This window comes from Heptranchias perlo, chromosome 5, assembly GCF_035084215.1.
Source record: "Heptranchias perlo isolate sHepPer1 chromosome 5, sHepPer1.hap1, whole genome shotgun sequence".
In the NCBI taxonomy this organism is placed as follows: domain Eukaryota; kingdom Metazoa; phylum Chordata; class Chondrichthyes; order Hexanchiformes; family Hexanchidae; genus Heptranchias; species Heptranchias perlo.
The window spans coordinates 68,545,515-68,569,847 of NC_090329.1; the positions used below are offsets into that span (position 1 = coordinate 68,545,515).

At 43.4% G+C, this 24,333-nt stretch overlaps 1 protein-coding gene across 5 annotated transcripts in view; it reads left to right on the forward strand.

Annotated features, from left to right (window-relative positions):
* Positions 1 to 24,333, forward strand: part of arhgap18 (Rho GTPase activating protein 18) — a 105,704-nt gene that overhangs the window by 56,489 nt on the left and 24,882 nt on the right. For all 5 annotated transcript variants that reach the window (XM_067983798.1, XM_067983797.1, XM_067983799.1 and 2 more), the window contains 2 exons: positions 19,644 to 19,843; positions 20,725 to 20,948. In XM_067983798.1, coding sequence (XP_067839899.1) covers positions 19,644 to 19,843; positions 20,725 to 20,948 — 424 coding nt within the window. The remainder of the gene's footprint in view (positions 1 to 19,643; positions 19,844 to 20,724; positions 20,949 to 24,333) is intronic.

Consider the following 24,333-nt stretch of genomic DNA (forward strand, 5'->3'; position numbering starts at 1 on the left):
CGTTGTAGCATAGAAAGTACAACGAAAAATGTTTATCTTGCACTGTTCTTATGAGGTGGCCCATTTGTTTTTAGAAAACTGGTAATCGTAGATTCTAAGTGACTAAAAGTTTAACGAAACCTGCCAGGAACAAGTTGCCATAAAAGGAGGGCCACCTCAGTCCCATGACCCTTTTGTAGAACATGAGCAGCCAATCACCTCTCGTGATACTGGCCCTCAGATTGCACCTAGGTGAAGCACTAGAATAGATAATAGAAAGGCATCCAGGGAAAGCACAGTGTTAGGAAGGAGTAAGTTGGACTTTGTTGTAATAAAATAGAATGTGCACTGATATATTTTGTTATTAATGGAGGTTAGAGTCATACAGGAAAGGGTGTACTTATTTGGTGCAGACTAAGTCAATCAGATGATGACTGGTATGTTCTGGTAGGGGTAAAGAGGACGATGTATTGTCATGTTATAGGATGGGTATTGAAATGAAGAGATTTTCCTTTATTTGAAGGCAGGAGAGAAGGGGCTAAGGCTTTGGTGTCAAAGGTTAGACTGTGTTATACAGAAGAGAAGATTTCAGTGATGAGGTGTGATCTGATGCTCCTTGCAACTGTCACTGAGGAACCCTCCGAGTGCCGGTCATGATGCTCTCATCCATGTAACTCTGCATCCAAAGCAGCTAGGGCCACCTTCCCAGCAATGCCCAAGACCAGGCTTTTTTGTATGGCGAAGTTGTGCAGAGCACAGCAGGTTAGAACAATGCATGACGCATACTGCAGAGCTAATCCCAACCTGTTTGGGCAGCGCACTTGCAGCATATCTTGTCTTGAAGTGAAATATCCTCTACATGTTGTCACACACACTCTGTACATTCAGGGAGTGCGAGCCTTTCCTCTTGAGGTAGTTGAAGGGGTTTTCTGTCGGAGTTCACAAAACCCTTATTGCTCCAATGTTCAATGCTGTTCACCTGCTGTGAATAAAATCATATCATGGTGGTCAAATGTAGATAAATTCTTCACTTAGAGGTTGTTTTCTTTTACCTTTTGACCCTAAAATGAAAATTTATACCATGAATTTCTTCATTTAGCCTACAAAATAACAAGGTACAATTTTTATGGAACCTTTTTTGCTATTTATGCAGAAATAGCAGCACCCACTGAATGTTTAAATTGCAGCATCTGTTTTCTTTAATCTGCACACGACAACCAAATCACCCTAAACAAGTGTTCCCATAGCAACCACATTGCAAATTCAATGAACAGGTGGCCTACTTTTCCCAATTAAAGTACTCACAGAATTGATTTTTTTTCTGCTCTGACAATATGACACATCGTCTACATCACCTCAATGTCACACGTCATTTTGATCACTGGAATCTCACCTCACTTCAGCATTATTTACTGATCAACTGGCGAAAGGGAGGAGAGGGGAGGAAGGGGGCGGTGAGGGCATATGGGGAGGGCGAATGGGGCAGGGGAGGGCGAATGGGGGAGGGGAAAGAGGGGAGGGCATATGGGGAGGGGTAAGAGGGGAGGGGAGGAGAGGGGTAAGGGGTAAGAGGGGAGGGGAGGGGTAAGGGGTAAGAGGGGAGGGGAGGGGTAAGAGGGGAGGGGAGGGGTAAGAGGGGAAGGGGAGGGGTAAGAGGGGGAGGGGTAAGAGGGGAGGGGGAAGGGGGGAGGGGAGGGGGGAGGGGGAAGGGGAGGAGGGGTGGAGGGGTGGGCGTGAGGGGAGAGGGTGGGCATGGATAGAGGGAGGGAGGTGAGAGGAGGAGAGGGGTGGCGAGCGATGGGGATGATGGGAGGGGCAGAGGATAATAAGTGGTAGGGTGGAGAGGGGAAGCAGGGAGAAACAAGCTAGGAAGGAGGGATTGGTGGGATAGAGGGAGCGCGAGATGAAGGTGTGGAGAAGAGAGGGAGCGGAAGAGGGAGGAAAGGGGGAGAAGGTGGAGTGGAAAGGGAGGAGTCAGTGGAGAAAAATTAAGCAGGGGCTGAGGATGGGAGGAGCAAAGGCAGGGGAACTAAGTCAGTCAGGGGAAGGCCATCAAACCCTTTTGGGGAGATAAGGTCGTTCTCCTTCCTGCTACCAGGGCGTTTATATCATCTCAGATGGGGAGGATGCACTGAAGTCCCTTTCACCCCATCAGACACAGATTTCCCTCATAGTTAGGGGGAGGGGAGAAGTTCTGGAGAGTTCTCTCACCTTTTTCTGGTCCCCAGTTTTTCTCTGGGTGGTGGTGTTGGGGCACGGGGTGGGGAGGGGGGTTTTAGTGACTTCCTTAGTCCTTCAATGGAGGTGAGGGGAGAGATATAGTAAGACCCCCCCTTGACCTTAACAACAAACAGAGTCCTGTATGAATGGGGGTGGGGGAATTTGTATGAAATGTGATGACCTTCGGTGGCCCCAATTTCTGCCTTAGCAAGGAAGGGATGAACATTGTATGTTGCAGATACCTGCAAGAGTTGGGAATTGTGGATGCCCTTTGACCTGCAGCGACAAGAACGAAGTTGCAATCCAGCAGTTGAATTTGTTGGGTCTGGAAGTGTGATCCTGACCTGTCTGTAGCTCCCCACTTTAACTCCCCTCCCATTCTCACTCTGACCTCTCTGCCTTTGATCTTCTACACTGTTCCAAAGAAGCTCAATGCAAGCTTCAAGAACAGTACCTCATCTTTATGCTGGGCATACTGTAGTCTTAACACTGACTTTAGTAACTTCAGACTGTAGCTACACCCTCAATTCTCTTCACTGTAGTGGCTGCTTATGATGTAGAAAGGATCTGTTGGTATCTGGAAGGATGGGATGTGGGTTGACGTTTGGGTCCGAGACCCTTCATCAGAACACTATGCTGCCAGAAATCTGTGTGGACATGTTCTTCTCCTCTCGTGACTGGGGGATCCACTGTGCTTCACTTGCATTTTCTGTTTAAATTTCACTTCTGCTGCATACACATCTTTCCTTCCCCTCTTCTTCTTCATGTCTTTATTTCTCATGTTTTTATTGTGCCTTTTCAACCCTTTCCTCCTATTTGCACATTCTTTTGTCCTTTCTGTATGAATCCGTTACGTCACAGATTTGTTATATCACCTGTTTTCTATTTTGCAGTTTGCTGGTCATTTAAAACATGAATTCCCTCTCTGTGATTGGTGTATCTGTTGGTCCCCTCCCCCTCTCTCTCCACTCCTCTCTATTTTCCAACCTTACTAAAATGCCTGTTTATTTTTTAGCCTTCAGTCTGATGAAGTGTTCACACCCCAAACATAGCCTGTTGTTTTCTCTTTACATGACCTGCTCTGTATTTCTGGCATTTTCAGTTTTTCCTCTTTATTTTACCATGATATCAGGCTATTCGTGCTACCTTTCTCACTCAGATAACTCCTGGGCTATCGTTTCTCATGTGTCCTTTAATGAAAGAATGGTAACTTTTCAGATTGGGGCCTGGTTTAATGTGTCACCTGTTTTAAAATTAAACATGCACAGCACAACTTATCTGCAAATTGCATTTGTCCTATATACTGTGTACCTGATAACTCACTAAGCTCTATTTTCAGCTAGTCAATATTATTGTTAATGGCTTAATGCCAACTGGAAAATAAGAAAGAACTTAAATTTATATTGCATCTTATCATGTTGTCAGAACATCCTGAAGCTCTTCACATCTAATAAATTATTTTGGAAGTGCAATCACTGTTATTCAGGCAAACGTAGCAGCCAATTTAGCACAATAAGCTTCCACAAGCAACAAGTCAGATGAATGGCCAATTAATCTGATTTTGGTTGAGGGGCAATTGCTGGTCAGAACAATTTTCTGCTCTTTTTCAAATAGTGTTATGGGATCTTTTGTGCCCATTCAAACAGGCAGGTGGAACTGTTTAACATCTCATCCAAAAGACAGCACCGCCAACAATGTAATGCTCCCTCATTTCTGCACTGAAGTATCATCCTAAATTACGTGCTTTTTAATGGGACTTGTACCCACACAACTGTCGGACTCAGAGGCAGGAGTATTACCAATGGAGCCAAGCTGACACCTAACAGCTATCTTGAAGTTAAAATAAGTTTTGTCAGTTTAACATCAAATTGTATTTTCCAATTTGGGTTTAACTGAGCAATAAACGCTTATGGACAGTGGGCTAAAAGCACCAATCGAGTCAGTTCTGAGGAGACATATTATCTTAATGTCAGTAAGTTTGTCATTTTCCAATACTACACAATCTTTCACATCACTAGAGCTATAAATGATGGGTGAACTAGATTCAATACTGCTGACAAACTTAAAATAACAGAAAATATTCCCTGTAGAAAAAGAATATAAACCTCACTGCTGTGATGATTGTTTTTAAGTAACATTGCAGATTTATGCATTACATCTAAAATGTTGCTGTAGAGATTACTATTGTATAATTTTAATAATTCCCTGTACATTTTTTAATTTCTATGTCTTTATTATATTTTACACCTATTTGCAATGATATGTCCTCAGCTTAGAGGAGAAATTAAAATAGCACCAAAGGATTTTTGAAAGAAACACTTGCAGCGATTGTATTGTGCCCCCTTTTTGTATTGGTAGCTTTTGCTGACTTCTCATTGTTTAGCTGTTATGATGTATTCTTAGTTTTTCATTTCTACCTATTTTCTTCATGTTTGATTCCTACGTTCCCTAACTTTCAGTTATGATTTGTCACTGTTTTATGACTATATGAGAGCCAACTGATTTTACATGAGAACATAGGAAATAGGAGCAGGAGTAGGCCATATGGTCCCTCAAGCCTGCTCCGCCATTCAATAAGATCGTGGCTGATCGTCGACCTTTACTCCACTTTCCCCCCTAACCCCAGATCCCTTGTTTCCCTGAGTGTCCAAAAATCTATCAATCTCAGTCTTGAATATACTGAATGACTGACCATCCACAGCCCTCTGGGGTACAGAATTCCAAATATTCACAACCCTCTAAGTGATGAAATTTTTCTTCATCTCAGTCTTAAATGGTCGACCCCTTATCCTGAGACTATGACCCCGAGTTTGAAACTCTCCAGCCTGGGGAAACAGCCTCTCAGCAGCTACCCTCTCAAGCCCTCTAAGAATCTTATTTGTTTCAATGAGATCACCTCTTCTAAACTCCAGAGAGTATAGGCCCATTCTACTCAATCTCTCCTTATAGGACAACACTCTCATCCCAGGAATCAATCTAGTGAACCTTCGTTGTACAGGCAAGTATATCCTTCCTTAGGTAAGGAGACCAAACAGTACTCAAACAAATTACATGAATTTGTGCACCACTGTTATGTCACTGTGCATCCCAGTGTTATTAAATTGCACAGTAACATTTTGTATTGTCTCATAAGAAAGTTAGTGACCCCTTCCAGCATACTTTGGGTGTACGGAGGGGTTGCTGGTCTTGAGGTCCGATTATTCTTCTCTAAGGGGTGAAATTGGTGTTGGGTGATAGCGCAAAATGGACAGTAGTGAATTGGCAGCCCATTTTACACTCGGCCTGATTTCTTTTTCCCCGTTGAAAACCAATTTCACCCCCTTAATTTTCAAAGTAGTTGTTGCTCTTTGCTCAGGTGCCTGGAACCCAAGGTATCAGCAAACAAGGCTCCAGGTGGCACAAAGCAGTTCAATATTTAGCTGCCTCACTGATTGTGCAGCTTTAGCAGATAAAATCTATTTTTTCCTATATTATTATTTTCAAAATATGTTAGATTAAAGCACCATGCCACCATCTGGCATTTTGTTCCCTTTCTGAAAGAATAAATTAAAAGTCACAGATGATTTTGTTTTATTTTTGTCCTGCAGCACGAATCTTTGTACTGCATAAACAACTCTGGCAGCTGGATATGGGGACAGTGTTGTGTGTTCCCAGGTGACCTTGGCAACAGTCTGAAGGAGTGCAGGCTGCTTTTCTCAATAGGTTGGATGATAGAGTGTAACCATTAATTATCCCCTTGGAAAAGAAATAGCTAAAAATTAAAAGCAATCAGAATGCAGCATCAAACACGTAAAAATTGTTTGACTAGTTTGTCAGAATGAGTTATGGGCTGCGGTTTGCTATTTCTGTGTTCATGCCTGCGATCTCCCACCCATGAAGTGAAGTACACGATCCTGATTTGACAAGTGTAGAAGCGGAAAACCTTGGCCATTTTGTCACAAAAATATCATTGTGTAACTTACAGATAAGGGATGATTTTCTGACTTTGCACTAGTAGCAGGAAGCCTAATGGTTAGAAAACTGCATGCAGCACATGCCCGAATTTCTGATATGTAGTCCCAGAAAGACTCTCCACCGATAGCACAAAGTTGGAAAATTATCCTTTTGACATCACGATGAAAAATGAAGATGCCTCGGTGACCTCCCTGCCTGTGATAAAGGCTTAAATTTACTTCATTCTTCCAGCAACATTTTACGTCTTCTGGACAAAATGATAGGCAAATGAATTGCATTCAGGTTTCTATCAAAATTCTTTAACTAATCTCTCTCAGGTGTGTGATTGCATTTTACCTTTTGCAGTACTTTTTTTTTCTATTATTTGCTGCTGAATTGTTGCAATGCTGTGCTTCCATTGCAAACTATAGACACAGCTCAGTATGGTCATTCCATTGGGCTTACCAATGGCTGTTCTGGATTTGGAGGAGGACGAGAACTTCACTGAGAGGAATAAAAGGCACATATACGTATTTCAGACATTTGGTATACACTCTGAATTGGCTCATGAACCATGTTTTCAGACCCTGGCGCACTTACTCAGACACGTTTGAGAAGACCTGTCTTTGCTATCTGCTCCTTGAGGGAGCCTGTAGTTATGTCATTTATTATAGTTTGAGCTGCAGACAAGTTCTAGCACAGGGACAGCGCTGCCTGTTACTGTGAAAGTTACCGCAGCATATACTTATATGTCACCGATCCTTTCAGGTCACCACTGGTGATATTTGTTACGTTAGTCAAACTTCAGTCCACTAACATATCAAGGTCACAGAAGGTTGCCGGTGGGAACACTTTAGTCCATGTTTTCATGAGAGGGTGCAGCACTTTTACCACATGATAGGCTTCTCTAAAGTGCAGGCCACATTGATGGCACACATGAAGCCAACAAGACCGTGGCATATAATAATAGAAAAGGCTTTCATTCCATCAACATACAGATGATGCTCACTGTGCTAATGGTATTGTGCCTGGCTGCTAGAAGACCATGGTTACCCCCTGGAGCTCTGGCTATTAAGAAAATACAATCAGAGGCCATCTGGAAATAGAATGAGGCTCAATACTCCACCGAATTCTGGTGGAACATACAATAGGATTGCTGAAACAGAGATTCAGCTGTCTGGACAGATCAAGTGGGGCACTGAGCTACTGCCCTGAGAAAGTGTCAGAAAATGATCAGCATCTGCTGTTACCTGCGTAATTTTGCATTAAAGAGAGGGTAAAATCTTCAGCCAGAGGGCCAGGAAGGTTGGTCTGCAGCTTTGACAGAAGAAAAGGAGGAAGTAAAGGAGGAGGAAGATGAAATGAGTGAAGCTGGTGTACAGCCAGGAAGTCAGGTGTGTTGATCATTGATTGACAGAATTTTCACTTAATGCAAACTCACAAGTGCAGCTTCTAACAGTCCTCTGGTCCTCTCCATAATACCGTAGTGCCATTAACAATATACTGTGCTTAATCACCACTGTCTTTACTATCATCCTAGTTTGTATCTAATCACTTGAAACATTTATATGTCCTTGTAGATCTATTGTCTGAATAGTATGTTCCAAGGGACATGCAACCAGTTTATTTCCCTATTCAAGTTCTGTGCCTCTGCTTTAATGTTGAGTCCTCTAGTGCTTGCCCTTAGTGAGATTGTAGGATGTGTGTGACGATCCGGATTCTTTCCCCTCAGTCTGGTTCAGTAAAAACTGAAGTCGAATACATTTTAAAGTTCATCACAACTTTAATAGCAGGGTTCTTAGTCTGCAGCATTGATTTGGACTCCTGATAGAGTCCCTCTATGCTGGCAGAGCAAGAAGAAGAAACATACAGAAATCCACACGTTTTTATACAAATCAATAGGGTTGGAACATACTTAACGAGGGTCAACACCAATCATAAGCCGGGCACAGGTTGCCATGCGGGGTTACATTATTTCCGGCCAATCATAGATCGTCCATGTGCTGATCATGTTGCTGTTAGACATCAAAGGGGATACTTCCTCACCTTCCAACTTGGAATGTTCTTCCCTGTTCCTTCTGTTCCTTATCTCCCAACCTGGAATGTCTTTCAACTTTGGCTAAGCTCGTTACCTATATTGATCTGCCATAAACATGGAGACATTCAGACCAGTCCTTGAATCACATCAAAGACTCTACATTGATAAGACCATGCAAACCTGCTGACTACGCAAACATATGGCCCAGCAGGAGGCCAGGCCACCTGTACCAATCTCAGTTACTAACTAATTAACCCTTTCTAACCATTTTGCATTCTGCTTCTTTGCCACGTAGACATTTTAATATTTTACTGAAAACTGACCACGTAGGGATTCTCATGTGTTATTTACTTCCTCGTCTTGTGCTCTTTCTAAGTGTCACCTCTGAGAGGAGCAAGTGTAGTGCTTGGCTATTACTCCTTAATAGAGACCTCATGACTCAGCTGGGTCGCTAGCGGTGCGGGTTCCATCTCGATAGTTGTGACTTGCCTCCTCCTTTTAAGAACAGAAAAAATAAATGCTATAAGTATGAAGTACATCCCAATGCTACCCTAGGCTCCATCTTGTATGAAGTGCTGACTATACATTAAAATGAATGGGCAGTAAAGTGTCAGCTGGGAGTGTACAACTTCCCTATAGGCCAAAGCAGAAAATCTCCCTTTACATGATTAACAGGGATAATGATGTGACACTCAAAAAAGAGAAAGCTGTCTGAATGTATTGTGTTTCTGTATGTAAGGATACAGTACTACGGAGAATATATTACCTGACCAAGAATTTCAGAACATGTTTATTTCTGGTGTTGGCTGGGTGCTGCATGTGAAATTTAGTATCACTCTGACTTTAGTTGTTTTAACTTATTTAAGACTTGCACAGTATGGGGTCCTTGTGTGATCTGTCCCTGTTGTTGGGGGCACTGTCCTTATGCCGTGTGTAGGCCCTGTGTTATTTGATTACTTGCAATGTTACAGAACTGTAAAATGTGTACTTTAGTCAGTTTATCTAAGTCAGAATCTGAGTGGCGCCACTCGGTTGTGTAACTTAAACCGGTTGCCTTGTTTTAATAAATTCCTGAAGCTTAAAATTCCTGTTCTGGGAGATGTGAGGTGGGGCAGAACTTCTTCCTTCCCCGACCCTGTTGAAATCCCGGATCAGGGGCATTGGCATGTTGTGGGCAGGTGGCTGCACCATTTTCAATGCAATTGGGGCACCCGCCTCAGTAGGGGGAGGAATTTTGCTACCCCACATATCAAGACAAAGGATCTCTTTTAAAATAGCTACCTGAATCTTTAAATTACATTAATTTGTCTTTCTAAATCATGTAAGCAAAAAAACCCCAAATGCTACTGTTTGATGGAGCTCTGCATCCATCATATTTTTCACCTTTCATCAGCTTCCCTACTCACCAGTGGTCCTGGAAACATCCATGGAAATGTTATCTATTTCAGGTGGAGGGACAAATCCTCCTTGCTAAATATTTAGTGGGAAAATTACTATTCTAAGCTCTTTCATAAGAGACAGTAAAATAACATCATCACATGCCAAACAGTGTTCACTGTTTCGTTAAGCTGTAGGTCACACTTAAACGAGTCTTTTTCTAGGGGCCAGTGCTGCACTTGAGATTTAAGCTGTCTTCTTGGGGGAAATGGCTCCTCTACCAGGAAAAGCCTTAATTGTTACTATGCTGGTCTTCAAGGGGTATTAATGCTGCCGACACCTGACGTAAGGGTTCCACGCAGACTGTGGCGATTCCAATGTAAACTTGCTATGTTCACTAAATCTGGCTATCAGGGAGACTTGATTTTTATCAGGTCTTCCCAGCCGTTTGAATTTAATGACTACAGGTCGGTGTTCCCAGGGCTCGGGAAACCCAGCAGCTAAACGCAGGCAAGAATTGCTGGATACAGCAGGTTAGTGCTTTATTATAGGACTGCCAGTGTGCCAGGAGGAGCAAAAGTGCTGTCCACACCCCTGGCCCCCGAAGCAAATCTGCTCCACGGTCGGCCTTCCTGTGCCCCTTTCGGTGCGATCTGCCGACACCTTCCCCCCCCCCCACCGTCCTCCGCACCATCTGCCAACACCCCTGGTCTTGCACCATCTGCCAACACCCCTGGTCTTGCACGATCTGCCGACAGCCTCCTTCACCCATCCCCCACCCCCCGATCTTTTCCGATTTCAGATCGCAAGGCCTGATGCCTTGTACCGCAGGATTTCCCACCCGGTGGCCAGCCAGCCTCTCAATCTGGCTGCCAGGCAGGAAACGGAGTAAATAAATGTTAATGAGGTCCTGCCATTAAATTCCGCCTTCCTGGGTTTCCCGGCTGCAAACAGGCACCCCCGCTCCCTCCCCGCCTTTCTGTAAATGACGGGGCCAATGTCTTTGGTATTCATATTGTCTTGCTGGAGGAAGTTATGGCATATCCAAGGCAGGATGTTGAACAAGCAGAATGACAGCACAGAGCAGTGGAAATGCTGACAGAGATGGTGAGAGGTAGAACTGGGTGTCATCAGCACACATGTAGAAGCTGGTCCCATGTCTGCCATGGGGCAGCGTGTAGATGAGAAAGACATCAAGGCAGCATTTGACCGAGTGTGGCACCAAGGAGCCCTAGTAAAATTGAAGTCAATGGGAATCAGGGGGAAAACTCTCCAGTGGCTGGAGTCATACCTAGCACAAAGGAAGATGATAGTAGTTGTTGGAGGCCAATCATCTCAGCCCCAGGACATTGCTGCAGGAGTTCCTCAGGGCAGTGTCCTAGGCCCAATCATCTTCAGCTGCTTCATCAATGACCTTCCCTCCATCATAAGGTCAGAAATGGGGATGTTCGCTGATGATTGAAGAGTGTTCAGTTCCATTTGCAACCCCTCAGATAATGAAGCAGTCTGTGCCCGCATGCAGCAAGACCAGGCTTGAGCTGATAAGTGGCAAGTAACATTCACGCCAGATAAGTGCTAGGCAATGACCATCTCCAACAAGAGAGAAGCTAACCACCTCCCCTTGACATTCAACGGCATTGCCATCGCCGAATCCCCCACCATCAACATCCTGGGGGTCACCATTGACCAGAGGCTTAACTGGACCAGCCACATAAATACTGTGGCTACAAGAGCAGGTCAGAGGCTGGGTATTCTCCGGCAAGTGACTCACCTGACTCCCCAAAGCCTTTCCACCATCTACAAGGCACAAGTCAGGAGTGTGATGGAATACTCTCCACTTGCCTGGATGAGTGTAGCTCCAACAACACTCAAGAAGCTCGACACCATCCAGGACAAAGCAGCCCACTTGATTGGCACCCCATCCACCACCCTAAACATTCACTCCCTTCACCACCGGCGCACTGTGGCTGCAGTGTGTACCATCCACAGGATGTACTGCAGCAACTCACCAAGGCTTCTTCGACAGCATCTCCCAAACCCGCGACTTCTACCATCTAGAAGGACAAGGGCAGCAGGCACATGGGAACAACACCACCTGCACGTTCCCCTCCAAGTCACACACCATCCCGACTTGGAAATATATCACCGTTCCTTCATCGTCACTGGTCAAAATCCTGGAACTCCCTTCCTAACAGCACTGTGGGAGAACCTTTACCACACGGACTGCAGCAGTTCAAGAGGGCAGCTCACCACCACCTTCTCAAGGGCAATTAGGGATGAGCAATAAATGCTGACCTCGCCAGCGATGCCCCCATCCCATGAACAAATATTTTTTAAAAAAGAGGCCAAGGCAAAGGATACCTCATCAATGCCAAACAGGACCACGGACTGGCTAACCAGTCGAAGTGGGAAGCATTAGGGACCTAAGAATGGCCTAACGCCAATCATGCAATCCCAATAATCACTTCAGTCTGACGATAGCCCAGAGGCCAATTTGTTTGGTGGGGGGGGGGACGCGAAGAGCAGTGCCAGCCCATAATAGCTGAGTATGGAGACAGCAGGGGAGGCACAGAACAGGATTGGGAGAGAGAGCCCTGGAGCCTAAGTAGGCATAGCTGCTGGATGAAAGACCATGCGGGGAGATTTACAGAGGGGACCCCGACTAGGAGCCCCGCTACTCACAATAAAAGTGCTTGTGGCAGAGGCAGTGACAGTCTCTGTCTCAAATAATGAATTGTAAACAATTTTACAACACCAAGTTATAGTCCAACAAATTAATTTTAAATTCCACAAGCTTTCGGAGGCTTCCTCCTTCCTCAGGTGAACGGTGTGGAACACACCATCCCGACTTGGAAATATATCACCGTTCCTTCATCGTCACTGGTCAAAATCCTGGAACTCCCTTCCTAACAGCACTGTGGGAGAACCTTTACCACACGGACTGCAGCGGTTCAAGAGGGCAGCTCACCACCACCTTCTCAAGGGCAATTAGGGATGAGCAATAAATGCCGGCCTCGCCAGCGATGCCCCCATCCCATGAACAAATATTAAAAAAAAGAGGCCAAGGCAAAGGATACCTCATCAATGCCAAACAGGACCACGGACTGGCTAACCAGTCGAAGTGAACCACCGTTCACCTGACGAAGGAGGAAGCCTCCGAAAGCTTGTGGAATTTAAAATAAATTTGTTGGACTATAACTTGGTGTTGTAAAATTGTTTACAATTGTCAACCCCAGTCCATCACCGGCATCTCCACATCATGGCTACCATCAAATAATGAAGGGGGCACCTAAAAGAAAGAAATGATAAATAAATAAGAATAAGAAAATGTAACATTTTAAACTGTAAATTAAGGTTTAAAAATGAACTAACCGGAACAGAAAAATCAGGAGGAAAAAAAATCAACATGGCATCAGAGCTGAGAAATATCTTGGACGTCTGCTCCCTGGTGCCACTCAGTGGCCTGAGCCTGCAACTGTATGCAGGTTTAAAGTATGATGTGGCGATGCCGGTGATGGACTGGGGTTGACAATTGTAAACAATTTTACAACACCAAGTTATAGTCCAGCAATTTTATTTTAAATTCACAAGCTTTCGGAGGCTTCCTCCTTCCTCAGGTGAACGATGTGGAAATGAAATCCTCGAAATGAAATCGCATTTATAATTCACAGAACAATGCTTGGTGATTACAGACAGTTTTTTCAACTGCCCGTTGCCAAGGCAATCAGTGTGCAGACAGACAGGTGTTACCTGCAAGGTCTCAGAATATACAAATCACCAAAAAAAACAACAAACAAAAAAAAAACAGAGATAGAGAGGTAGAAACATAGAAAAGACAGCAACTGACCCGTTATATTAAAAACAGATAACATTTGTTCGCTGGTGGGGTAACGTGTAGCGTGACATGAACCCAAGATCCCGGTTGAGGCCGTCCTCATGGGTGCGGAACTTGGCTATCAATTTCTGCTCGACGATTTTGCGTTGTCGTGTGTCTCGAAGGCCGCCTTGGAGTACGCTTACCCGAAGGTCGGTGGATGAATGTCCATGACTGCTAAAGTGTTCCCCAACTGGGAGGGAACCCTCCTGTTTGGAGTTTAAAGTAGTTCTTTTAATCATGCTCTCACTTTAAAATAGCAGGCATTATGTGACAAATAGCATTGTGGCCCAATCGTTACGTGACAACTCGAATATTGAAAGTGCTATCACTGTGCCACCAACAAGTGTAACAGGATTTGTAGGTAAATGTGTGTACTGTTATAATCGGATTTTCCATTAGAGGAGCTTTCACTGGATTATGTGCCCTAAATACCGAATTTAATATGATATTAGTCAACCTTACATGGCATCGCACATGTGGAATCAAGACTGAATGCGATATTTTAGGTCAAGCAGAATTAGAGGGTGGGAGATAATTGGTCCCAGACCGGGAAGAGAAGAGGGGACAGGTGGGAAGATGGTAGAGAAGGAGTCAGAGGAGGGGAGGTTTGAGGAGTGGAGGAGGAAAAGGGACAGAGGACAGGAAGAGGGGAGGAAGGGGAAGGACAAGATGTTGAGGAGAAGGGGAATTTTGCACAGAGCAAGTTCTCACAAGAAGCAATGAGATAAAATATCAGTTAATTTTTATTTGTGGTGTGTTTCACTTTTGTGGGTTTTTTTGACATCATGGGAGCTGCTTGTTTGGATTACAGTCTGTAACTCACTTTGAGTTACCCATTAATGGCAGCTTTTGTTTTGCTGAATGAAAATGAACATATTGGGGTGGATTTTGATTTTGTGCGGTAATGTAAAACGGATGATAATGAGTCAGCTGCCCGTTCTACATCTCTTCTAATTTTTTAAAATTTCCATTGAAGTCAAAATCTACCCCATTCCATTGGTTGTAACAGCTAAGAGAGACTGACATGTTACCTTTGTGTAATATGCTACCTGATGTGGCAAATGACACACAGACCAGAAGGGCTGTAGGTTGTTCCCTGCTCCATGTTGAATTAGCAGTGAAATGGGAGAACTGGCTTCAGTGTCCTTGGACTACGGAGGGGAAAATCAGTAAGGATTAACAATCCAGTAGCCCCTGCAGGAAACAACAACAACTTACATTTATATAACGCCTTTAACATAGCAAAACATCCCAAGTCACTTCACAGGAGCATTATCAAACAAAATTTGACATACAGCCACATAAGGAGACATTAGGACAGGTGACCAAAAGCTTGGCCAAAGAGGTAGATTTTAAGGAGTGTCTTAAAGGAGGAGAGAGAGGCAGAGAGGTTTGGAGATGGAATTCCAGATCTTAGGGCCTAGGCAGCTGAAGGCACAGCCACCAACGGTGGAGCAATTAAAATCGGGGATGCGCGAGAGGCCAGAATTGGAGGAGCGCAGCGATCTTGGCGGGTTGTAGGGCTGGAGGAGGTTACAGAGATAATGAGAGGCGAGGCCATGGGGGGATTTGAAACAAGGATGAGAATTTTAAAATCGAGGCATTGCCGGACCGGGAGCCAATATAGGTCAGTGAGCACAGGGGTGATGGGTGAACGGGACTTGGTGCAAGTCAGCATACAGGCAGCAGAGTTTTGGATGAGCTCAAGTTTATGGAGGGTGGACGATGGGAGGCCAGCCAGGACAGCATTGGAATAGTCGAGTCTAGAGGTAACGGACATGGATGAGGGTTTCAGCAACAGATGAGTTGAGGCAGGGGTGGAGACGGGCGATGTTACAGAGGTGGAAGTAGGCGGTCTTGGTGAAGGAGTGGATATGTGGTCGGAAGCTCATCTCAGGGTCAAATAGGATGCCAAGGTTGCAAACGGTTGGTTCAGCCTGAGCCAGCGACCAAGGCGAGGGATGGAGTCAATGGTTAGGGAACGGACTTTGTGGCGGAGACCGAAGATAATGGGTTCGGTCTTCCCAAGATTATTTGGAGCAAATTTCTGCTCCCCCAATAATGGATGTTGGACAAGCAGTGTGCCAAATCAGCGACAGTGGAGGGGTCAATAGAGGTGGTGGTGAGGTAGAGCTGGGTGTTGTAAGCATTCATGTGGAATCTGACACATTTTTGGATGATGTCGCCTCAGGGCAGCATGTAGATGAGAAATATGAGAGGGCCAAGGATAGATCCTTAGGTGACTCCAGAGGTAACAGTGCAGGAGCTGGATGAGAAACTGTTGTGGTGATTCTCTGGCTACGACTGGATAGATAAGAATGGAACCAGGCGTGGGCAGTCCCACCCAGCTGGACGACAGAGGAGAGGCCCTTTGAAGGAGAATGGTGTGGTGAATCATGTCAAAGGCTGGAGAAAGATGAGGAGGGATAGTTTACCATGGTCACACTCAGATAGGATGTCATTTGTGACTTTGATAAGGGCCGTTTCAATACTGTGGCAGGGGTGGAAACCTGATTGGAGGGATTCAAACATGGCGTTGCGGGAAAGATGGGCATGGATTTTGGAGGCGACAAAATGTTCAAGGACTTTAGAGAGGAAAGGGAGATTGGAGATGGGGCGGTAGTTTGCAAGGACAGAGGGGTCAAGGGAGGGTTTTTTGAGGATGGGGTTGATGACGGCAGATTTGAAGGGGAAGGGGACAGTACCTGTGGAGATGGAAAGGTTGGGGGCCAGGAAGGGAAGTTGGGTGGTGAGCAGTTTGGTGGGAATTGGGTTGAGGGAGCAGGAGATGGGTCTCATGGAGAAAATGAGCTCAGAGAGGGCATGAGGGGAGATAGGAGAGAAACTAGAAAAACATGCAAGTTCAGGGCTAGGGCAGGGGAGAACCTTTTGGGAAAGTTTGGCTTGGTGGGCTAGGGGAAGGGAGAGAAGCAGCAGAAGCAGATGAACTGATGGTCTCAATCTTAGTGACAAATTAGTCCGGGAGTTCCTCGTACTTGTTGGAGGTGAGGGTGGACGAGGCAGGGGAGAGGGGTTTACGAAGATGGTTTGTATTGAAGAGAAGCCGGGGATTACCTTTGCATTCTAGGATGATCCTGGAACGGTGAGCAGTTTTGGCAGAGGAGAGCAGGACCAGATAGTGCTTTATGGGGTCCAGCCAGATCTGACGATGAATGGCTAAACGTTCAAGTCTGCGTCACTTGGACTTAAGGGAGCGGAGATGAGGGCCATACCAGGGGGAATGACCAGGGTGAGAGAGAGTAATGGTTTTAATGGGGACAAGGGCATCAAAGGTGGCGGTGAGGGTGTGATTGAGCAGATCACTAGCTGCAGAAATGTCATGGTGAATGGAGGGCCAAAGACTGGACAGTTGGGAATTGTGCCGTTGTAAGTGACTTGGGGGAAGAATGTTTTCCAGGGGCAAACACAGAAGGAAGTGGGGTTGGATGGGGGAACGGGGGTGTGGGTTGAGAAGGATACAAAGAAGTGATCAGATATGGCCTTATCTGTGATTGATGCAGTGGGAGTAGAGAGGCCACGTGAGATGGCAAGTTCGAGGGGGTGGCCATGAATATGGGTAGGGGAGTTTGTATGAGGGAAAGTACACAAATGAATGTCAGGTGGAAAAAGGATCAGGCTCGACTTTTCCGCTTCTAGTAGCCCACCAGCACTCACTGTCTTGGCTCACACCTGAAGAATGGAATTTGGGTAAAGTTCTCGAGGACTACTAGAGCTTTTTGAATTATCTCACAATATAAGTTACGGGAGCATGTTTTTCTCTGGAGTTACACTGGCATAATGCCAGTGGACAGGGGAGGAAAGTATGGGCTGGATTATTGAAATGAATTCCAAATGAGGGGATATGACATCTTATTTATTGCTGCCATTTGCACCATAGCAACACTGGCCACTAGGAACGCTTATGCATTCCTGACATTCATGGTTGCTCATGGGGAGGGGGCGCGATTAAATATTAATGGCCCCAAGGAGTGTAATTGATTGTAGGGCGATCAGTTCAACTCACTAAGGCTTGTAAAGTTAAAACTCTATATATATAAAAAAAATCTGCCCCACTCTTCAGCTATCCCTGAGACCATTGCCTATGCTACACTGCTCAAATCCTCAAATCTTTTTACTTGCATGCAGCCTGTTCAGGAGACCGGGCCTGAAGATTGCTAGCTCTGACCTTTTCCACAGATGTCCGACTCTCGGATCCTTAAAGAGGAGACACAGCCAATCTAGAGAGTATGGAGAGTTTCAGTGTTTTCTCCACTGTAACAAAGTGCTTCATTCGATGTCTTTCTCTTTGATCCTCTTTCAAAGCATGAACCTCATTCCAATTATGGCAGTCAAATCTGAATGATAGGTATCCTTGGGACTTGAACCTGTGAACCTTGGGCCATTCCTACCCCTTGTGCTAATGGCCACCAAAATTTACGGTTTAACTTTTTACTTTCACTTTTCTCCATTTTTGAATTTTTTTTGTATTTTGGATATTTCCTTTTCTATTTTTTTCTCCTGTTGTTCTGCTGCCCTGCTGGTTCTAGTAGCCACGAGTAAAACACAATAAATTTAAGTTAGCAGAAGACTAGGCTTCTGATTTTGATAAGAGGACAATATCATACTTATGGTTGTAATATACATCTTCAGGCATAAAGTATCACCAGGACCTAATGGCTTCAGCATGAATCAAACAAAAAAGTGTAATATTTTGCCTCAGATAGTTTACAATATTGTCATGTTGAATGCACCTGTGGTATGGTGGTGCATAGATGGATAGAAGATCTGTCAACAGATCTCAACAACAATATTGTGACTGTATTTATAAAAAATTGCATGGTGGAAATTTGAAATAAAAACAGAAAATGTTGGTCTGTTAGTATCAGGAAGGAGAAAATTGTACTGTGCTTCATTTAACAATAACTTCACTGTGGTCATGTGCACAGGTAAAACCCTATCATGCTAACCTCTTTGGGTAAACTCTTTGCAAGAAATGTCAGAATATGAAAGTTCATACAAACTCTGGAATTTCCAATAAGATAAGAAAGGATATAGAAACACTGGGGAAAGTGCAAAAAATATTTACAAGGATGATACCAGAACTCAGAGGGTATTAATGGGTATGGTAGCATAGTGGTTATGTTACTGGACTAGTAATGCAGAGGTTCGGATCAATAATCCAGAGTCATGAGTTCAAATCCCGCCACGGCAGCTGCGGAATTTAAGTGTACAAAATTATGAGGGGCATAGATAGGATGGATACTCAGGAGCTTTTTCACTTCGTTGAGAGTTCTATAACAAGGGGGCATAGATTCAAGGTAAAAGGCGGGAGGTTTAGAGGGGATTTGAGAAAGAACTTTTTCACCCAGAGGGTGGTTGGAGTCTGGAACTCACTGCCTGAGAGGGTTGTGGAGGCAGGAACCCTCACAACATTCAAGAAGCATTTGGATGAGCACTTGAAATGCCATAGCATACAAGGCTACGGACCAAATGCTGGAATATGGGATGAGATTAGACTGGGCTTGATGGCCGGAGCGGACACGATGGGCCGAAGGGCCTCTATCCGTGCTGTATAACTCTATGACTCTATGACTCTATCTCTATCAGGAAAGACTGAACTGGCTGGGGCTCTTTTCTCTACAAAAAAGACTGAGAGGTGACCTGATAGAAACCTTTAAAATTATGAAGAGGTTCGATAGGGCAGACTTAGAGAAAATGTTTCCATTTGTGGGGGATTCCAAAACTAGAGGTCATAAACATAAGATAGTCACGAATAAATCCAATAAGGAATTCAGGAGAAACTTCTTTACTCAGTAGTGAGAATGTGGAACTCCCTACTGCATGGAGTGGTTGAGGTGATTAGCACAGATGCATTTAAGGAAGAAAGGATTGGAAGGATATTTTGATAGGATGAGATGAAGTAAGTTGGGAGGAGGCTCGTGTGGAGCATAAACACTGGCATATATCTGTTGGGTCGAATGGCCTGTTTCTGTCCTGTAAAATTCTATGTAATTTTATGTAATTCAGTAACTGATAACTACAGTACCAAACTATATATTTCCATACACAAGTAACGGATTTATAAAGTCTTGGGTAAAATTAGCTTCATTCAATTTCAGCCAAATTTCCCTCAAGATAAACCCTATGAACAAAGGCGTTTTAATTTAGGTGATGTAATATGAAACAGCTTTTTAAAGACTTGTGCTCTTTGCTTTACAGTCGAAGATGTGGGCAGTATACCATGAGCCAAATGCATTCCAAAGACACTATGGAGAAGCCTCAGTATGAACGGTCCTGCTCCCAGGATTCTCTGGATGAACTGTCCATGGATGACTATTGGAGTGAAGTAGAACACATCCAGAAGACCCAGGAAAATGGGCAAGAAGAGCAAGAAGAGGTGGTCGTGAAAGTGCCTGATGGTATGTGAAATCTATTTAGATAATTCCTATAATGTAACTAAACTGAAACAATCAAAACTACTATATCTTTTTTTTAAGCTAGTTAAATACATTTCTGACAAGACTTCCCCCGTCCCCACTCTCACAGGGTGATGCTGAAATTAACTCTATATGTAATAGTAAAAGAGCTACTTAGACATCAAAAGTAGCTTCGTTACTGTAATATTAACTCTATATAATTAAAATGTGTAATTAAAACAAATAGAAAAAAACACTTTGACCATGAAATTCTGAGGGGGCCCATTGTACTGGTAAAAGTGCATTAGTTATTTATATAGCTGGAGCATGCTGCCAATGCCTGAAGGGGTACATTGCTGTGCTCGCCCCAGCCCAAACTGATCACTATTTACAGCCATTTCTCTGGGACCTCCACCAGTCTCCTGTCAAAGGAGACTTAGGAGAACTTCCATGGAATTTCAAAGCCTAAATCTTTTATTTACTTTGTTTTTAGAGATAGGCCTTTTGACAAAAAAAAAGATTTTAATTGGTAGTCCTTTAAAAGCTGCTTTTTCAGCCAAACAAAAGCTCAAACTTGGAGGATTGAAATGTCTGGATTAGAGACACTAACAGACCAATTCTTGATATGTTTTTTAGTGTCCAACCAGGAAGAGGATTGTTAACTAAATAAACTTGTCACCAGGCCCCAAAGCCAACAGCCCCCTGGCAAGTAAACTTGCCCACAGGACTTGAAAGGTTAAGATTTAAAAAAATGACTCCCAGTTACATTTCAGAATCTAGCCCCAGATTATAGGGAGTAGATAAGATTTTTACTGAAAGATTCATTTAATTTCCTTGTTGTCACTGTTTGTCTTTCTATTTTTTTTCTTTTGCTTCCTATGCAGAGGGGGAGGTGGAGGCAGAGTGGCTGAAGGATGCAGGCCTTTCAGGCCTAGTCAATGGAGACACTCAGGAGAGCATAGCATTACTGTCCACCCTAACCCGCACACAAGCGGAAGCTGTTCAGAGAAGAGTGGAAACATTTACAATGACAATGAGGAAAAAGAATAAGCAACAGTTCCCTGATGTCAGGGACATCTTTAGTCCACAGTCCGATCAAACTGATGAGGTAGGAGGCGCGCGGTCTAAAGGAAAGCAGTGAAGCAGTCCCTTCATTCTCTTGAAGTTTAGATATCATAAGTAGGACTTGTGCGGTGGAGACATTGACAATTCCTGTAATTACAGTTCTCCACGTTTATAGAAAGGAGACAGAGTAACTGAACAAGCTCTGTAATTGGCAGGGTTTGTGGAGGGGAAAGGCAAAGATGAACATCACAGTTAAAGGCATAAGGACACAACATTTATATCCGTGATACTGATTCTTCTTGCTGGCCTTGAAACTCTCCAGTGTTCTGATCTTCTGCTGTAACTTGGATTAAGTAAGTGGGAGACCAGCAGAACTCCCAGAGTGCGTTATGAGCCACATAGACCATTTTTCTGGGAGTTCTGCCAATTTCCAACCAATAGGAGATAGGGAGACCCCCCCCCCCCCACAGAATTGCAAGATCGTTATGTGGGATGGTGACAACAACAACTTGCATTTATATAGTGCCTTTTAATGTGGAAAATTGCCCCTAAAGTATTTAAAGAGGCATGAGGAAAATGGAACATTAAACACTGAATATTAGAAGCTGTCGCATTTCACAGTGGAGGCAAGGGGCAGGAAAATCAGAGAAGCGAGTTATGACTGGTGAACTCTATGTCCTTCTGTTGCTTGCCAACAGCATTCATTCATTTATTGTGATCTGATAGCACACAAAGGTGTCAACGGTAGGTAAAATGAAGATAGGCAATAATTTACAAGATGATAAATTAAATAACGAGTAGAAAAATTGATCTCTTCTGTTAATAAAGTTAGATATCTTATAAATATATAGTGATGGGCTATACAGTGGAACAATGTATTGGTATTACAATGTATCAAGAAGCAACAGGAATAGGTTTTGAACTCTTGATTCTCCATACAGCAAGTTCCCAATTCTTACTATGCCATGGAATCCACAGAGCACATCTGTACCTATGTATAATAATATAATAGAATAAAATTCATGACTATTACTATGAAACACAATTAAAATGTATCTGTAGCACAAAAAAGCCATGCTTTTCTGATGGGATCAAACAACCATAGCTTCAACATTACTGTTGGTGATATAAGCAGACGATGCTTACATTATTCATCTGATATTCCTCTGTCCACTATTATAAATGGAGGGATTATCCCATTTAAAATAAAATGGTTTAATCCCTGTATTAAATTGCAAAAAAAGTCATACAAACCCATTAGGTGTTTGTTTGCTAATATCACCAACAGTAATTTCTAAACTCATGAGTTTTGCTCAAATAAATAGGTAGAAAAAATAACAGCCACCATATATCATATTTCATGCCACATTTTGCTATGTCATATATTATATCAGCACATGCTCGCTGTTTATCTGCTCACTGCCTTTCAGGGTTCTCCATGATTCAAGACCTTTTGTCCATCTACGTATATTCCATCTTAATTCCAGGACTCCCCACGCAAACTTCCAGGCCAAAGATTCTGACTTCAATTTACAATGTCTCAAAAAATCAGCTGCATTCCAGGTGAAGTGACATCCTGCCACCAATGTCCTTTTTTTAAGAACTCCACTCATTTGCTGTAATTTTAAGCAAACCAGCAAGAGGCCACGAATATAAAATCAGGAACTCATCATTTAGTACTAATCCACACAAAAAGATCATCACTTTTTATTTTTTGGTGGTGGGGAAAAGAAAACATTTCTTGTCCTTTTATAACACGTTCAATAAATGTAAAACACAGTTTGCGAATACTGAATATTCAAGCCAAATACTTTTCTCCAGCAATACTTTTTTAACACTTTACATTATCGCTCTCTTTTTGTTCACATATTAATAACTACCCAACCACAGTCTGAGCCACATTGTTCAATGTCCTACATGTACTTATGCAAAATTCCTCGACCAACATTTAGCCATCTGGGGGGAAAAAAAGCCACATTTAGAAACAACATATTCCTTGACTCACCATGAGCAACTCCCCAGGATGTCCACCAGTATTGTTCTGTTTCAGCATGATTTTAAAAAGGTATGATGATATTTTTGTAATTCAATATAACAGAAATCAGTATACACTGCACGTGAGAAAGAGGCAGTATTTGCACATTCCTTACGCTGAAGAAATATTTGTTCTGTGGTGACCTGTTTTCATAACTTCAAACTCTTCCTTTGGGGAATAATGTGAAGTAGTGGAAGGATTCGCAGGCTGATTAACAGTCTGATCAGCCGCAATGTGAATGCTTCTTCCATCTTTATATCAGCCGATAGGGTGGTTAGTCCTATATGGTTTTATGGGCTCCCACAACCCATACAATGAATGGAGACCATCCACGCCCACCAGACATGAGTTACCCACTAGAGGTCAACCCAGAATTCAGAGCCAGAGCTTCAGTCTCCACTTGCCGGGACTGTCTGGTGGGATTCGAACCCTGCACCTTCTGACTCAGAGGTGAGAATGCTAACACTAAGCCAAAGGCTCGCTCCATTGTTCTGGTACTACAGCTTTCACACAATTCATTCCTGGGACACATGGTAGGGCAGAAACAAGCCTTATCAGAATGTGCTTTCTAGTGCTGTTCATTCTGATAGTGGTCCTATTTCAGAGTGACAGTCAATGTTACAGCGCTGACCTCCACCCTTTACCTCTGAGTTACTGGAAATCCTACAGTCAGAACTCAAGTGCAAAGAGCAGATACCACAAAGAGAAATTATACAACAGATTAAAAAAATCTGATCTCAATTTTGTACTAAAAATATGAATACATCCAAAATAAATGCCAGTAGAATGGTTATTTTAAAGAGGCAGACTACTTCACCTCCTACCTAAATGTCCTCAAAAATAATTGTGGGCAACAGTGCACACCATAAAGACGAAAATTATGAATGCACATTATCGACAGAGAGCTTCACCCACTAGCTGTACATATTGCACGTTCACTGCTCATGATTTTAATGGGCAGCTTCACAATTTCCTGATTTTTCATGGTTATCAGGCAAGATTCCCCACTGGTCAGACACCTCGTAACATCAGCCTTCATGCTTTAAAAAAGCCTAAAGCAGTCTTTTATTTGGTGCATTGCGTGAATGTTTACTAGTAAAGCAAATCATTTGCTTCCATTGCTAATAGGAGGGCCATGTTACAATTTGAAGGCTTATCTGTCAACAATTATGGAATATATTTACATTATATCACTGTGGACACTAATGAAATGTTTTTACTGTAGCTAGAGGAAACTTTGTAATACTTAATTTTGCATTCCTCTCCTCCCTCCTTCATTCTTTATTTCTAGACAGTTGCCAGCGTTGCCACACTTCCTCCTTTTAGTCCTTCAGCTAGAGAGGAAGTAAAGCAAGCCCATTAGCATCACCATACTGACCATCAATGTCACTCT